This window comes from Meleagris gallopavo, chromosome 7 (genome assembly GCF_905368555.1).
Source record: "Meleagris gallopavo chromosome 7, MGAL_WU_HG_1.1, whole genome shotgun sequence".
NCBI lineage: Eukaryota > Metazoa > Chordata > Aves > Galliformes > Phasianidae > Meleagris > Meleagris gallopavo.
The window spans coordinates 30,326,984-30,344,702 of NC_139410.1; the positions used below are offsets into that span (position 1 = coordinate 30,326,984).

General features: G+C 35.8%; 1 protein-coding gene across 1 annotated transcript in view; it reads right to left on the reverse strand.

The window, feature by feature from the left end:
• Positions 1-17,719, reverse strand: part of DARS1 (aspartyl-tRNA synthetase 1) — a 35,960-nt gene that overhangs the window by 9,551 nt on the left and 8,690 nt on the right. Inside the window, exons 4-7 of the mRNA XM_010714025.4 lie at positions 15,061-15,163; positions 7,764-7,866; positions 6,493-6,573; positions 5,967-6,026 (exon numbers count right to left, since the gene is read on the reverse strand). Coding sequence (XP_010712327.2) covers positions 5,967-6,026; positions 6,493-6,573; positions 7,764-7,866; positions 15,061-15,163 — 347 coding nt within the window. The remainder of the gene's footprint in view (positions 1-5,966; positions 6,027-6,492; positions 6,574-7,763; positions 7,867-15,060; positions 15,164-17,719) is intronic.

Here is a 17,719-nt window from a genome sequence, read left to right on the forward strand (position 1 = left end):
ACTACCTAAGTTGGGGCCACAAAAACAACCTCAAAAGAGTGTGTGAACTCTCAGCAGCGTTTACAACCGTTCACATAACTTCTGATCATACAAACTACAAATTTCTCTTCAACATTTATTCCAGATGCACACTTGGCCAAAAAACTCATCAATTCAGGTTTTATTTGTTTCTGTACGTGACACAGTTAAGTCACTTATCTGGTTAACAGCTACCTGCGCTCAATGTTCTTGTAACACACTTGGGTTTTAGTGTGAAGGAAAAAAAAAAAACCAACAGCTTTAGTAGATGCTGAAAACATCGCAATACATCAGCACTGAACTCATATCTGATTTTGTGCTCGCAGTGTTTAAGAACTGGCAGTCAGCAACCCACAAGCAGACCTAAAAAGTAGCAAGTTCTCATAAGAAATCTAAGAGAACGTTTCTTTACGACAACCTGCGTCACAGCACTGTTTACTTCTCTTTTCTGAAAGGTACCCAACTTTTCTCTCAGGGTAAGGAGAACCTTGTGGGCTTTTTCACATGACTCTTACCAAACCACAAAACAAAAAAACCAGTCAAAACAAAGTATATAGGCACCCAAATTTAGACAGTCCGCCAGTGGATATGTTGAAATAAAGCTACATTCAACATCTCTGGAAGATGAAAAATATTCCTTAACTGAAAAACTGAAAAAAAAACATTTTTTAATACTGCAGATTTGTAGTAATTTGGAATGATTTGCAATTAGAGCAGATGAAGTACTACAGTGGTTGAGATCAGTAAATAACTGCCAGCAATTCTCACTGTCTGACAGCAGTAACCACAGCCACTACTCCCACTAGTTTCAAAATTAAGGAGAAGAGGTTATGAGCAACAAATACAAAAGTCCCCTTGAACTCTTTCACCACTCTTCCACAGATGTTGCAGGGTCAGACATATGCAAGGACAAGAAACTTAGCTCCAGTTCTTTATGTGATTTGGCAGTGTTACACCAAAATGCCTCAGTGATTCAAAGCAATATACAGACACACACTTCTATTCATACATGCACACACATCTATGTTTTTGTTGTTGTGTTCTCAACCTATCTCCTACTTTTCTACGTGAAGAGACTTCAGATTATAATCCAAACAGTCACATTTAGGTTTACCAGAATGGCTTTTGATAAACTCGACCAACTTTGAAAAATGATAAGAAACAATTGCACAACATTCATTTGAAGTGAGATAGTAACAGTGACTCCTTGCCCTTCTGATGAACCAACACCAGTTTGATGCCTGTGTAAGTAAGAATGCAGTCCTAAAATACACACTCTTGTGAAAAAAAGAAATGGTATTTCAACCTGAAAGCAATTACTTGCTATGCAGTCTGAAAGTGTGCAGTCAACAACTAATATATACCTACTAACAATAGTCTGTGAGCTAGTATCTCCCCCCTGCTTTAGTCAGCATGCAGAGCAAAGATGCAGTCTTCCTAACCTTATCAGTAACCGTCATTCATCGTTAAAAATAGCAATTATCAAAGAAGCCAAACTCATAGACCTGGATGTCTGAAGTTTTTGCTTAACTATAAACCAGGGAAAGAAGAAGCTGCCATCCTCTGTGCCTCAAATGAGACCTGTCAAGACTACTCTTCTTACTACCAAAGCTAATGGAGCTTCAGTGCCCATCCATTCAGAGACTGCCAACAAGCATTGAGTATCTGTGACACTGTGGTCTCCCTGTAAGAACTAGACAGGCCCACATGATCTCAGATTAGCTCCTAAACAACTCCAACTGTCAGTGTGCAGTGGAGTCAAGTGGAGGATCTCAAAAGTTCTATGTGCAACTATAACTTTTCAAAGATTTTAAAGTTGATTCTGTGTCCATACAAAGCAAAGGTTTCAAATTTAATTATATCCTTTGCAGTGAAACATTTAGGACAAAAAGGGACCGAAGAAAATCATTCTAGGCAGCAAACTAAGGCAGTTGTGAAAAATGAATATACATTTTTAAACGTCTCAGCCCTCAACAACATTTCAGTATGTTCACTGTATTGTTCACTCTTACAAACTCTTCCATGCATATACTAGTAAATTCTTGTCTAAGACAACAGCAAATTCACTCAAGTCTTCAAATGCAAAGCAAAAATTGAAACAAACATATGCCACTTAAATGTTGCTGTTTAAACTTACTGACTTTACAGGAAAACTCATTATTTCTAATAATTATCCCTTGTTACAGACAGCAGAAAAAATATTTAGCTAACAATGCTGCAATACAGGTGTCAGCTGTAACTTCACTCTCATTTCACCTGTGTGTTTGTTACATAAATGCAACAAAGGAAAATACTATTAGAACACAGCACTTTAGCACTTGAAGATTATAAAAGAAAATAATTATGTTCTATTTAGCACAGTCAGTGGCATGTAAACAGTAATACCCACATAAGTTGTCAGACAGACAAATGTATTTCAAAAAACTGAAGGCATTTAACACCTTATGAGATCTTATCTCAAAAAGGTGCAATGAAGATGCAAATGAGCAAAGCTGCAAACTTCTTTGCCCTCTCACATCAGCTATTGAATTTTTTCTAACACCTCACTTTTGCTTTTTTATAAAGTAGGCTAAATAAAAAGGGAAATGTCAACTACATACCTTTAGATAACACAATAATTTAATAACAAAGATAATTTTGCAAATTCTTTATCACATGTATGAGGAATGAAGTTCTTGCTAGGCAACAGGATTTGCCTTCAGTACCAATTTATGCATGCCAGATTGACTGAAATCAAGTGTTTCATTCAAATTCAGTGTTACTTTGTAGTACCAGTGGAGAACATGAAGTCTGTTGTTGAAATTTTTGGGACTGTTTTATTTCAGCACAACGAAATCACTACAAAGTACAGCAAACAGTGTATCTGTTTGTCATTACGGCTTGAAGTCAGTCAGGAGACCAACAGCTTTTGCAACAAGTAAATCAAATTGAACACAATGAAATCAAGCTTAAAGTAATCAAGTCATCAAGAAAAAACTGCATTAAGATCAATGTACATATAACAATCTGACAGCCATGAGCTACTAGAAGTACAGTTTAATGGTTATACACTACCCTAAGCAGTTTAAACAAGATAATATTGACTCTAAAGGACTATGCTTTGGTCAGAATGAGCTGTGCATTAGCAGACATAATTATAGCATCAGGACTGCTAAACACATAACTCAAGTCAAATTTGGACAGATGCTATTAAGATAAAAACCCTGCTGGACATCCAAAAATAAACCAGAGCAAGGATATCAGTCAGGTCTATTGCTGAAACCTGATGAACCTCCATTGATTTTTTCTTCAGAGCAAGATATACTAAAAAGCAAGATCAAATAAATAAATAAATAAAAATAAAAAAAATCAGTATTTCACATGTTGGTTTGTCTTTATTGCTTTACCTTCACCACAGATCCTCATGAAATATGGTCATTTAACACTTTCTTTAGGTGTCTTTACGTATATGAAAAGTCTGTGTACTGCTTCATACTGCACTTAAGCATAGCAGAAAGGCAGAAATTTAGAAACACAATCAGTGCTCCAGTTGCCTTTTTGAATTGTGCCAAGATATGATTAATTAAGCAAACATATCTAGAATAAAATACATTGACATTCATTATACCATCATTAAAAAGAGATACTCAGGTCAACTGCAGTTTTCTTACAGTCACCTACAGATATGTGAAACAAAATCTCTGTACAAGGACTCTCAACTTTACGTCCCCGGTTTTTCTACTCCAAGGAGTATAGGATCTGTATTTTAGGAATTAATGGATCAGGAATAGACTCTTCATAAATCATCATTCCTCAGAAAGGTCTTTAAAAACCCCCTGCCTTAAATAATAACAATTTTCTTGAATGCATTTAGAGCAACAGGTATAGGAATAGCTAGGGATCTTGGCATTTTAGTACTTCCAATCTCTACCTTCAAAAACAATTGTCAGCAACCGAAATGCAAGACTGTGCATATGTGAATTTCAAAAGTACAAAGGAATTGAAATCTTGAGGTCTCTGTAGAATATTTTGCATATTACATCCACCAGGATATTTTCTTTTAAGTTTTTTTCCTTTTTACCCCACTATATTGTTATTAACCATACTCATTCCACTATTCTACAATTAAACCAGAGTTGGATGGAACTATGCTGTTTTTGAAAATCCATCCTCTTTTATTCGAGAGTTAGCAAGATCTGAGTTCCGCAGCTCCACTTTATCATGATTTCACCGTAGCCAACAAACTCCTTGTTTAATTACTGAAGTTAGTTACATCACTATGGAACTACTTCAAAGATTCTATTTAAATGGACAAACCTAATTTTAGTTCTATATTAAGGATTCTTTTTTTGAATCAAAGTCTAGCCAAGGCCTATGCATTTCATTTGTTAAATCTGTTTCCAAAAAAATCAGTATCTTTATTTTTGATTCTCAATTACCTCCTTCTTCTTAAAAAACAGGTCACTGAGGAAACCCAAACTAGATGGTACATGTATCTGTGGTTGGGACTTCCTCCCATACTAGTAGGAACAGATCATCACAGCAACTCCATCAGAACTATCCTGATCAAGTTTCACTTCAGTCCAGTATATATTCAGTCTGTCTTTTATACAGAGACAGAATTAAGGTTCAGAACTCAAAATCAAGCCAAGCATTGCTGAAGGAATGGTGTTCTGGAACATATAATACTCACAAAAAGTTGTATGATTTAGGAAAGGTTATAGCAGCACTTAGCTCACCAGTTGTACCCTCCAGCTTGACTGTTGACAACTTATTTTCTATGACTACACTGGCAGAGATGTGCATGGGAAGAGTCACACAAGACTAATGGATACGTCCAGGCAAATCCAGAACTTGATCTAATAAGTGATCTAGGAGTTGGCAACTCTGCCTGCAGCAGAAGGGTTGGAATCTGGTGATCCTTGAGGTCCCTTCTAATCCAAGTCATTCTATAATTCTATAAGACTTTATGATATAAGAATTTTAGCCCATCTCTTTGTTTCAAATAATTTTAAGTTTCTCTAGTGTGCTATTAAGTATTTTTTGGCATAATCAGAAGTTCAAGCAACACTTGAACTTTTAACAGTCCAGAATTCTCCCTTCAATTTAATACACTGCCTTACCATTAAACTAAGCTGATGATTCTTCAGTTCTCACTAGTAAAGAATTCTTTTCATCAAAAACTTAAAGATACAGATGAAGAGACAAGTACAATGAGATACAGAGTATCTTGAAAAGTAATCACAAATTGAAGCTGCTCAGTATCACATATGATAAGGTCAAGTGAAAAGCCATTATATCTTTGCTCCAAATGAAACAATTTGCACAAGTAGTTCTAATTGCTGAAATAAGAATATCAGATATTCAAATGCTTTAAGCATCTCTGTGCCAGAACTTTTCCAGATTTTCCAGTTAAAAAATGATCTTTTTGTTTTACTTATCAGACCCACAGCTTGGTTTACTGAGAAACTATCATTACCATAACTTCAAAAGCAAGACTAGATGCACCAAAAAAAGAGCTAAATATACTCTTCATTCAATTAAAACATTATTGTGGAGAGTCAAGTAGGGGAAAAGACAAGAGAAAATAATGCCAAAAAGATTAAAGACAGCTGACTACATATTCATTGTTAAATTCAAAACTTCCATCTTATGGTTCTGAGCTGAACTCTTACAACACTCTCTGGGTATCAAATACTGTATTTGAGAAGAAATACTGCCTGTAAGTTATCCTTATTCCGTCACCTTCCACTTATGGAAATAAAAAAAATGGTGTACATGGCCATATGCCAAACATTCACTTAATCTACTAATATGTGATTTCCAATGGACTCACAAATGGAAAAGTGTTGTTTAGCTTTGGCCAGCAAAACACTTCCACCAAATGCAAGGCTTTTACTGTTCCATGGATTAGGACAGTGAATAACTGAACACTTGGAAGTAAACAGGCAACAAATCTCATTCCTTACCCTCAGATCAATGACTCTGTTGTCCAGTCTTGTATCTTGGTTTACAGTAGCTCTTCCATCCTAAACAGTTGTGCAAAAATACATAATGAATATATACACACCTAAAAGGAAAGTATTGGAGAAAAACGTCCTTTGGTTAAAGGTCAAGGGATACTTCTAAATTCAGATTTTCTAGATCGGTCTGAAGAACATACAACTGCTGGTACAGCAAGTCTTAAGCTATGACTTCTCCACAGTCACAGACAGAAATCAGCTATGAAGGCCTAGAACACATAAGACCAAAAACCCGCTGGTTCTGACCTAATACTGCAGTTCAGCAGAAATCGTATCTGTAGAAATTTCTAATACAGTTCTGGAGAAACCTAATGGAAATAAACATAACAATGGAATCTAAAAACGAAATAATAATGAAAGCTAAACATAACAAAAAAACAAAGTCGCTCTATGATGGAAGCTGCCACAGGCTTTCATACTTTTCTTCAATTACAAATATAATAAAACGTATGTGAGTATGCAAAGTTTTCACCTCCTCGCCTTCCACTTCTGGCCGAACAGCATCATCCAGCTGTAAAGGGAGTCGGGGTTCAGCTAAACTGATCACATAGATCTGAAAGCGAGATAGAACAAAAATAGCATGATACTCAGCTCAAAAGAAGGTGTGATTTACAATAGGATATTTCGGGCATAAACATGAAACAGTGTTTGCATAGGCTGTTAGCTGGAAAACTGATTTTCTTCAGAAAGTCAACACACTTGGGTGCAGTCTCATGATAATATTGGAAATGCTTAAATCTGACTTCCCTTTTCAAAGATTTTTTTTTCCCTTGGAAGCAGAAAATATCAAGCTGAACAAGTACAGGCTACCTGAGGGATGAATGGCATGAATGCAGGTCTGAAACCACTAGATTTCACCGTTTTGGGTTCTGATTGCAGCAAGTGAATCTCAGTCTTTTTGTTGTTCAAGTACTGCTTTACTTACCATCTGATTGAATTTGAAGGAGCTATTTCAGACCAAGAATTTATGAGGCAGATAAAACACACTGAGAATGCAAGACATCCTGCTCTAAGGCCTTGTCATAGCTACAGCTCATTTCATGTTCTTTTAGAAAAAAATCAACCATTTGACAATTTGCACATATATTTCTTCAAAATCTGCACATTTTCCACAGTGCTGTTAGCTAAGATTTACCTTCCTACAACTATAATAGCCACTTTGCTGCTGAGGTGACTGTGCTTCCGCAGAATTGTTCCCAAGTTTGTGTAGTGGCTTTACAAGCAAACAAAGGTTTAAATACATATTCTGTTAACCAAATTATAAAGCCGCACTTCCTCCAGCCCTGCAACACAAGCAATGGAAACTTTAGATTTCAAGAGCTTCCGTATTGGCAAGTCAGTGCTTTACTTCTGCTGGCAGTTATCCATTCCAATCCATTTCACTAATGGGAAGACAGTAACTTCCCAAAAAAGAAGAAACTTCTCATTGCACCTAAGAAGTGGCTGACTTCTTATTACAGTACCTGCTGCACTTAAGAATTACAAGCATTCCTAGCCAAATTGATCCAGTGAGATTAATTTACTTGTTAGTATACTTTAAGTGACAGCTAAAATCAGGAAATACTAAAAATCAAATATTTTAGAAACAGGAACATCTCATGTTTACATACAATATATAGAAATGTGGAGTTTAAAGGAGTTTATTTCTCTGGTACTGGACTACAAAGTTTATATATGCAGAAAGACAGACAGACTAAATAGATAGATAACCCCAGACAGTGTTCAGTTTGCTTAAAAAATTACCCTTTGAACATGCAGCTCAACATCTTGCTGAGTACAACCTCCGATTTTCTGATGTGCTTTCCTCACAACGCCTTCTACATCCACAATGCTCTCTTTGTTGATGCTGTCAATAAAGATAGTAGCCTTACTAAATTTCATTGCATACTGCACCAGATTCAGTACTTAGCACTAGCACGTATATGTATTTTATGGACTGCTGGAACAACAAAACAGGATTAAGAATTTAGATATTTATTATACATAATCAATGAACAAATCAAGGATGTCACTGAAACATCACCAGCCACAAACAATTCAGACTGGGATGGAAAACTTACGAGGGAAAGAATTATAATTAAGCTTAGTAATTGCTCACTGTGTGTGTATACATAAACTGACAATTGCATAGTTCTTTTTCTAGGCCACAATCACTCTTGCATTTGTCAGCTGATGCAATTATCTGAAAGATGGGTCTTGAACAGTAGAACAACAAACTGAAAGGAAGTCCTAGATCTAGAGGGCAAAAAAAAAAAAACAACCTGATTGAGCTTGTTTAAACTACATGACTTGTTACTGAAATATGCAAGATGCTTCTAAGTCAGTTCTTTAAAACATCTGAACTGCTCTCCATTAACAGTCATTAAGACTCTATTAAATCACTATATAACATCTTTAAAATCTTCCAACAGTATAATAGAAGGTATGTGTGTTATAAGCAAACAATAACAGAAGTCTTGAGAGATAGATGAAAAATAATTCACATGAGCAATTTTCATTTAGAAAATGTAGAAAATCACTGGTTTTAAGTCCTGTACTTCATGTAATTGCGTCTCTACTGAAGATACAATTTCACTCTATCTCTTTGTCAGCCTGCTTACAAAAGGCAAAATAACAGAAAACACTTCTTTCCTCTTTATGAAAAGTTACAATTAACTTTATCTTTCACTTCTCAAGCATTCTTGAGATGACTGGAAAGCACTTTATGTACATCACTTGACCATGTAAGTCCTTCAAAAGCAGAACAGTAGGCCCATAATGCAACCACAAACAGTAAGAGGCAAGCAAACCCCAAACCTCTTTCCATAAAGCTAAATTAGAAGGCAGTAAGATAAATGTTTTAATGCACAGAATTCATGGGCACTAATTCCAGTGAAAGCAGAGAAAGGCAGAGCGGCAAGTAGGTGCAAGCTACTGCTGGTGGTAACTACAATCCAAGCCACTTGCATCTCCGTTAATTTATTTAGCACTTCCCAGAGTCACTCTAAGAGCTGTAAGTAAAATCTAGATATTCTAAACTGACAGTCTTTTTGCACAGCTACAGTAAAATCACACGAGAAACTCATTAGGATTGAAAGGCTTCTTTTTAGAAATATCTATGTTTGGAACTAGTTTCTCTCTCACTTTTTTTTTTTTTTTTTTTTTAACCCAGCTAAACAATGAAGTCTATCTTTTCAGCTGTTGAGAGAAACTCGGCTTTCATCTCCGACAAGCCTTTGTGGTATGACCCAGAAGGAGCTGAGATATGAATGCTAAGTGCTGCAGAATATCACTACTAGCGTATTCTGTGCTCTACTATGCCTGATGCATCCTAGAATGGCTCAGACTGGAACTGATCTTAAAGATCATCCAGTTCCAACTCCCTTCTGTGGGCTGGCTGCCCCCCACCAGCTCGGGCTGCCCAGGGCTCTATCCAATCTGGCCTTGAATACCTTCAGAGATGGGGCACACGCAGCCTCTCTGGGCAGCCTGTTCCAGGGCCTCAGCACCACCATCCGTAGCAGCCATAAGAAAACCAAAAAGATTTTTGGTTTGACCTAGAACTGGTTTATTTCATAAAGTTAAGTTTAAATTTAAGTCATTCAATAGAATTTTTGAATAAAAGTTAACAATTTTTTTAAAAATCTGATGAAGTTTAAATAACAGTTGGAAATCCAAGCAATAGGATTCTCAAAACTTCAAAGAATCACTAGAAATGAATCACAAGTAACTGGAAAAAAAAAAAAGCCAAATTTCAGCATTTTAATTATTAGACTATTTCTTTGATGGCAATACTTTCAGGTGATAGAACTTGTCAGCAGCTCTAAAAGATATACAGACCATAGTGCTCTATATGTTTAGCCATGAAATAACTTCATAATGTATAAAACTTCTGAACAGTGTATTTTTTAGAAGAGCTGCACTTGCTCAAACCAGTATAATGAACAAAACAAAGGCCGATAGTAGGCTTTAAATCAGAACTCAGTTAGTAGGGGATGAGAATCCATTCATTTCATTAAAGAAGAGATGGCAAAAATTGAGAAAGACGTGGAGAAATGGTGGTTGAGTGCACTCTCTCACAAATGATTCTGTTTAAAACTGCTTAAAAAGATTAAGGCATAGAACACATCATGCTAAAACAGTATTAGGTCTAACTACAAATTCCCTCTGCTTTTCAAATCAATCAATATTTAAAACAAACCAAGTTTAACATCTGAGCTAACACACTTTCCCCTCCAACAGTTCTCCACTTCCCTCACTTCTTTTTTCACCAACAGCAGCGTATGGGTTGAAACAAAGTTCTGATTCTGCTGAATAAAGCCCTCATGCTGATAACTGCAAATACAAAAGTGTTGTAAACATATTGAAGCAAGTTCTACACATTGCAAATAATAAAATAACAGCTAAATGTCAACGTGCTGTATGACTAAGACCACTGATCTCATGGCTGAGAACCTGTGATAGTGAAGTCACTACAGATCTATGATCAGAGCACACACAGAATTCAAGATATGCAAAATTGCATCAGATCAAAAATACAGGAAGAAACTTCTACATCCCTGTAACTGCAAACACTGCTTTGCAAACTTGCCTAAAACTTAAAAACTTTGCAACTGTGATTAAATATGCCTTTTTTCCCCCTCTCTCTGGCAACTGAAACAGTATATTTCTTGGTCTAGAACACCCTTCAAAAATTCTAATATCAATTAGTATTTTTTTTTAATATGATTTCATGTATTTCACTTCAGTTTCTACCTATACAGATACCTTTATCCAAACTTGCATACAACTGCCTGGCTACACACAGCATTATCAAGTTTTCTTTTGTCTGTAGACATCTCTGTGTTTACAAACACTCAATCTACTCTAAGCTTTCATCTGATCAACAGAAAACACGCTTTCCCTCATTTGGACTGCACATGTAATCAAGTTGACTTGTATCACTTCTATGCAAATAAAAGCTCGTGTTTTGATTTCTGTTTGAACTGAGCTCAGCAAGACCTAATGTTGGAAGAGTCTGAAATCCCTAATCATCATTCATCAAATGAACAATGTACAGCTGAAAACGGTGCTTTGATCCCAACAGGTAACTCTAGGAACATAACTTAAATGGTAATTTCAGCTCAAATTAGAACAAGAAAGATGCTTTAATTAAATAGTAGTAACTACAGCATAATGTTCAAAGCGTTCCAACAGTAGCAGCACAATTTTTTTTTATTTCTTTAAGTAATTCTCCCCATGGTAACAAAGAAGAAAACAAAAAACAATAAGTGAACAAATAGCAGAAAAACATGTCAAAGCAACCAGCACTTCCATCTCCATTTAACACTGCATTTATGAAAGTAAACTGGAATGCATGTTTGATCCTTAAAGGAGTTATTTTAGTAATAGATTCATAATGTCCAAAGGTAAACACCACATAAGAAAATGTCATATTATAATGTTCATTAAAATAAAAAATAAAAAACTCAAGACCACAAATAGGAAAACATTCACTAGAGGAGTTACATCACTCACATCTATGCACATCTATTAGCCAAGACTCTTCCAACCACAGGGTTGCATCACTGTGGTTTGTATGACAACACCTTCCTGCTGCAAGCTGAACCCCTTGTGGGCCTCTCTAAAAGATTCCCAATATTTGCTTGATCAGAAGTCTGAAGAATTGAAGAAGCTTCATTATTTATTTCCTTTAAGTAGAAAAACGTTTTAATTTGTGAAAGCGTCTCCAGATATTTTCTTTCTTGCCTTTTTCTCAAGAGTGATTTGTGCAGTCTGCTTACATCAAACACAATATTAATATTATACTAAATCTAAAAGAATAAGTAATTGTTATAAAATAATAACCAATAGTAGTTTACGTGAATGCAAGAGAAAAATGGATGCTATACAATTTACTTTTAAAAAAAGAAAGAGCTCACTTTTAAAACAGTTGAAATTACACACAGGCACTGTCAGGCTGGGATTTACAGTGCTGATTTATCTTGGATAGACAGATTTCTTTAGCCTCACAGGAAGGCAGATTTACCTGATCACAAATTATTTCAGCATCCTACTTCATCATCAGCCTTCTCTGATTTGACATGTATTCAGACACAAAGAGGACAAAATATTCCAGGAATAATCTAATCACTGGCATATATTATATTAATGGCATTTTATTCCATTTTCAGAACCTAATAACAGAGCGGGATAGAGAACTGCATGGACTCCTGTTAAGTTGGCTATCTATCATGATCCCAAATTGCTAACAACTTGTATTTCTGAATACTTATCTTGAACATATAGAAAATTTCAACTAAAGTTCAGCTAGAAATTCTTTGTCATCAAACTCACAGAAATCTCTTTAAAACAGTGGTAAACCAGTGTGAAGCATCTTTCACTGAAAGAACTCACATTCTTCAGATAATACAGATAAATCAGTATATGAACATTACAGTGAGTATGCAATGTTGTTGCTAGACCACAGAAGGTTGTGAAAGCTCTGTTTCCAGGTGCCAGCATCTAAAAGAGGAACTGGTTTATTATTTATGAAAGTTTGTACAAAAGATGTTCATCATTTAATCAGTTTTTATACTACCTTAATTTTTCCTTAAAACTCACAATGCAGAAGTTCACAAGCTGCTTTAAAGAGAGTTCCATAACCACTATCCAAATATGAGAAAGCACCACATGAAACAAAGTTTATCTTATGCCAGTGAAAAAGTTTAGTTCCCATAACTGAACGAGATGTAAGGTATTAAAGTTGAATATTTTCTTTGATAAATGTTTATTTCCTCAGGTAACGCATAGGAAACAAGAGGAGATGAACAAACTGAGAAAGGCAGAGAAACAATACAGTTATTTTTAGATGCTGAAGATCAGCTTCATCTGCTAATAATGGCATCGTTCCACAGCACGTGAAAACGAGCAGGAAGGCAACTACAGACACAACACATACTGTCATTGTGCTTCAGGTGGCACTGACGTGGTAACCACAAGTGCACTTGGAAGTCAGGGAAGAGCAGCCTCTGAAGGACAAGGTGCAGCTGCAATGATGGCATCAGAGAGAACTGAGAAAAAGATAAAACACTGGAAAAAGTGAGAGCGCGGAAGGATATCAATAAAGCAGGTTTGTTGGTGGGAAGGAATGACTGCACTAATAGTGTTTAAAAAAAAAAAAAAAAAGTAACCCTCAAAACAAAACCCAGGAAGGCTGTAGCACAGAAAGTTTAAAGCACACTACTGTCAACATCTAAGCATTTCAGAAGCACAAACAATGAATAAAGCATGCATGCTATAAATTAGACAGTCCACAATATCAGGATTTATACATCAAATACTACCACAAAAGGGAACAGAATGAGAAGTCCAAACACTATACAAACATGAACCTGGCCAGTCAGAGGTAGTTTGGTTTGTCACATCAAGACAAGTGGGAAATGACAGAGAATTGGAAAGAAATTAAGGATAAGGTTCCATCTGATGTAACAGCTCACAGCTAAAGGTATTTTATTAGCTTTGCCCTCTAGTCTTGCAGATATCACCTCTTGCTAGCTGTAGACCTCCATGATGTAGTTTAAATCACTTAACCTGTCAGAATAATAATCTAGTAAAAAAAAAAAAAAAAGAGAAGTAAAACAAACAAACAGAAAGGTCACAGAAGTCTTACAAGTGGAAGAATCAGTTCAAAGAAGAAAAGAGTAAGGACTGACTTTTCCTCTTGCTAGCTACTATGATGGATCTCCGCTGATCATGAAACAGAAACATAGGAAATTCAGCAGAGAAACACAAAGAAAACTGAAAAACAGAGATGCTTCAGAAAACTGGAGAATACAAGAGCAAGTATCACAACTGTAAGAGTTGTTTCACTGTTCTGTAGTGCAGTTTGTATGTTACATATAGGGAGAGGTAGTGAGGAGAGGAGAAACTACATACTCATTTCTTTTCAAAGATTCTAAGTGCTGGAGAGAACAAACTGTTTTACAAAGAAACAGAACACTTCATTTTGGCTCATAAACACCTGTAAACAGCATGCTTCACACTTGCACTGCCAACACTAAGCACCACCAAATAATGAACACTGCTGGTTCTGTTCTCCTGTTGCCTTGAACCTTATCAGCAGAAGCATTATCCTAACCTTCTTAACTTGGCTACTGGAAGTCTGTACTATAATGAATCCCTCCCTGACATATTGAAGGCTGTAGCACTTCTGCAGCTAATTAGCGAAGGCTCCCTTCCCAGGCATGAGAGCAGTGCCAAGGACTACACAGAAGCAACTCAAGTGCCACATGTTAAACATACTATTGCACTGAATTGATCCACATTCCTATTTGTGAACAGGTAGTTATACATGACTATGAAGTTCTATTATAAAAGCCTTTTCATCATGCAAACATACTTACTACTGGACAACCTGAAAGCACAATCTTGATGTAAAAAGCAGTGGCAGGTAATTTTTTTTTTTATCTTTAAGAATATAACAAATCAATTATCTCAATTTAAATTGTTGCAAATACCTTTTTTTAAATTGGTAAGTCTAAATGTTATCATAAATCAAAGTATTTTTTAAAGTATCTTAACCCCTTCCAACTTTCTAGTGCCAAAAGGAGGCATGTAAACAAGATTAATTCAGTGCACAGAAACAACTCATTTCTTCAACTCAGCCACTTGCAATACAGAGCTTCCTTGCATCTGTACTAGCTACAGAACATATTAGCACTGTCAGTGTTGTAGAAGAAAAACCCTAAACGTGTGCAGACATACACAAACATCACACAAAATGAAGTGTCCCACCAAGCTCAGTTTGCCAGACTTTTTGTTAACCAGCTTGAAAGTAAATGTAGGTTGTCAATGGCGAGAGAATGCTGCTTCAGCAGTTCAGAATGAATTTCAAGCCTGTTCTCCATTTTATCTTTTGTCAGTGTAATGTATTCAATGCAATAGTGAACTGACAATTTAAATAACTACATTTTAAAACAAACGAAGCATTGATGTTAATGTGTGAAAATGGTCCCAACCCTTGGGAGTCCTGGTTCCCACCATTGTTTACTCTGACAACAGGATATAATTGCTTACTTACTTGGCAGCAAACTTTACCATCTGCTTGCTTGCATGCTGTCCCACAGCCACAAGAGCCTGGATATTAAACTGCTGCTGACGCAGGACTAAGAAACACTGCTTCCCTGAATACAAAAGAAAACAACACAGGTGTATTAAGGACAAGTTACTCGAGGTCTTTATAAACGAAGAAAATGTAATTCTGCAATTAAGCTGAGCTTTTAATGAGTTTCTCTCTCTCTTCCCACCCACTCTAGTTATATCTACACTCAGCTCTGCATGTACACACACACACACACACACACACACACCAAACCTTGAGATAAACACAACTAAGTTTGGTGTGCATCTAGAAACCTGTGAATGAACATTTTCTGAAAATGAGAAGGTCTTCCAAGATAAGTAATACCTAGACAGAAATTAGAATTTGTAACTTTTAAAATATCTATTGTTCTTCAACTGCTGGAAGAAAATCATACTTCAACATGTTGCACTGTTCACTGTGTTTTCATTGTTTTCAAATAAGTTTTTTCTCCTCTTCTTAAATGTACTTTGGCACTTCTAAAATTAAAACTGTAGAGTTCATTTGACAAAGCTGCTGAGAGAAATAGGCTTGATTTTGCACCACAGGGACTGTACCAACAATGGTCGTTCTATAATACTCTGCACATTCAGAATGAAGGGGAACAAAAGGAGTATTGAATGTGATAAATGACAAGAATCTAAAAGACCCAAGCAAAAATTTCTGTAAGAGCAACTTATTCATGAATAGCTGAGGGAAAAGGAAGTTAATGGAAATTAATAGTGATTTACAGAGAATATAATGCACTTTGTTGACTTTTAAAATTGGCATTTCCAAGTCAACAAAGCTCCTTCTAATCTGTTTAAGTGACAGTTACAATCATTTCCTATTTCTGGTCACATCTCTAATACACATTCATTGCTTAACTTCCATTTAAGGAAATATGGTCGGTCATTTTAAATGCTTCTTCCTCAGAGAGAGTAAGAACAAATAGTCACTGTCATACCAGCATGTGACAGAACTCATCGAAACCATTTCAATCCAAAGTTCTGATTCATCAAGTTACAACATTTTCATTAAAATGGTGGAAGCATGAAGAAGCCAGCAGCTCTCATAGACAGCTACCTCCCATTTACTGCTGACTTAATGTTATAAAACATTACAAACAACCAACAGCCAATGTGAACACTGATACAAAAAAGCCAACTGCAATTGCTGTTTGTAAACATGTAGATAACAATTCCTGACACACAGTTGCACATAAACAGTTCCAAAGATAAACACAGATCATTTGACATACAATCTGTCAGAAATAAAAGCAAATGCATTAAACTACTATACAATAATATTAAAGATTAACATAATTACTCAAAATATCTTACTTTGTTCTATGATTGTGATTTCAGAAAAGCAATAAAACTAATACCAGATTTGTAGAAAACAGACTACAACCATTTTCATATTCCAGAGCCTGCAATATGTAAGTAAAAAAGCTAATATGAGATGAATTTACATATCTCCTACTGGCAAACATTAAGTCATAGAGTTAAATTAGAAAACTACAGGCTTCAGAAATTAAACAGATCCTTTAAGTGGTATACATGTCTATGCTTCACATTTATACAGAAAGTCAACAAACTAACGTATGAAATACACAACTTGTCCATAGGACAGAATATGCCAAGTTTGGGGTAAGCTAGGTGTATCTCACATTTAATATCTCTTTATTTCTTACTATACCAAGCACAAGTCTGTAAGTTATTTCCTTGAACATCAGTATTTTTCTCATCTTGCAACATAAAGAATTTAACCAAACATGACAGAAATTCCAAGTGCAATATTAGGCATTCAAACAAAAATACATAGCTGAAGACTACTATAATGTAGCTCAATTAATAAATATTAGTGGAGAAGTTAGTAAAAGAAATGAAGGAACTTGCTATCATACAAATCAGAAGCAAGTCTGGCCGTTGTACTTAACCCCAAACACTAGAAATCTCATCAATACTTCCATCACAGAAGGACTCATGAGTTATGATATCATTTCTATGAGAAAAGAGGATGTTTGTAGAATAATTTCTAATCACACAGAAGTTAAGTGATCAAACAAACCTCACTGATAGAAATAATTATAATATCACAGTTCTGAAAATGGTGGGAGGGAAGAGAACTTCTCTCAGAAGAGCCTATTATGTGCAAGATAAGGCATCAAAAAGATGAGCCATAACCAAATCTAGTCCATGATGACACGTTTCCTTTCTTCCCCGCCTCTTGATCTGGAAAAGCATCAGAGTGAGGAAAAAGAAAAAAATAAGATTTGGGGATCTCTACGTGTTTAAAAATCCTTATGGGGCATTTCAGCAAAAAGCATTAAGACCAACTATTGTGTAATTGCTCCTAGTTAACAACAGTAACCTATTCAAGGCTTCTATAAAATAAACCAATGCTGTCTTCTATATCAGACAGTCTAAAAAGATGAAAAGTTTCAAAATGACATTTAGTTAAGAACTTTTAGTCACAGAACAACAAATAAGAGAATACTTCACACAGAATCCCATCAAGTATTCACAGAAAACCAAAAAGGAATAGATTTCCCTTCTTGGAAGTACCAAATGACACAAGACCTTGAGAGAAAAGGATGCAGGAAGGAATTTGCATA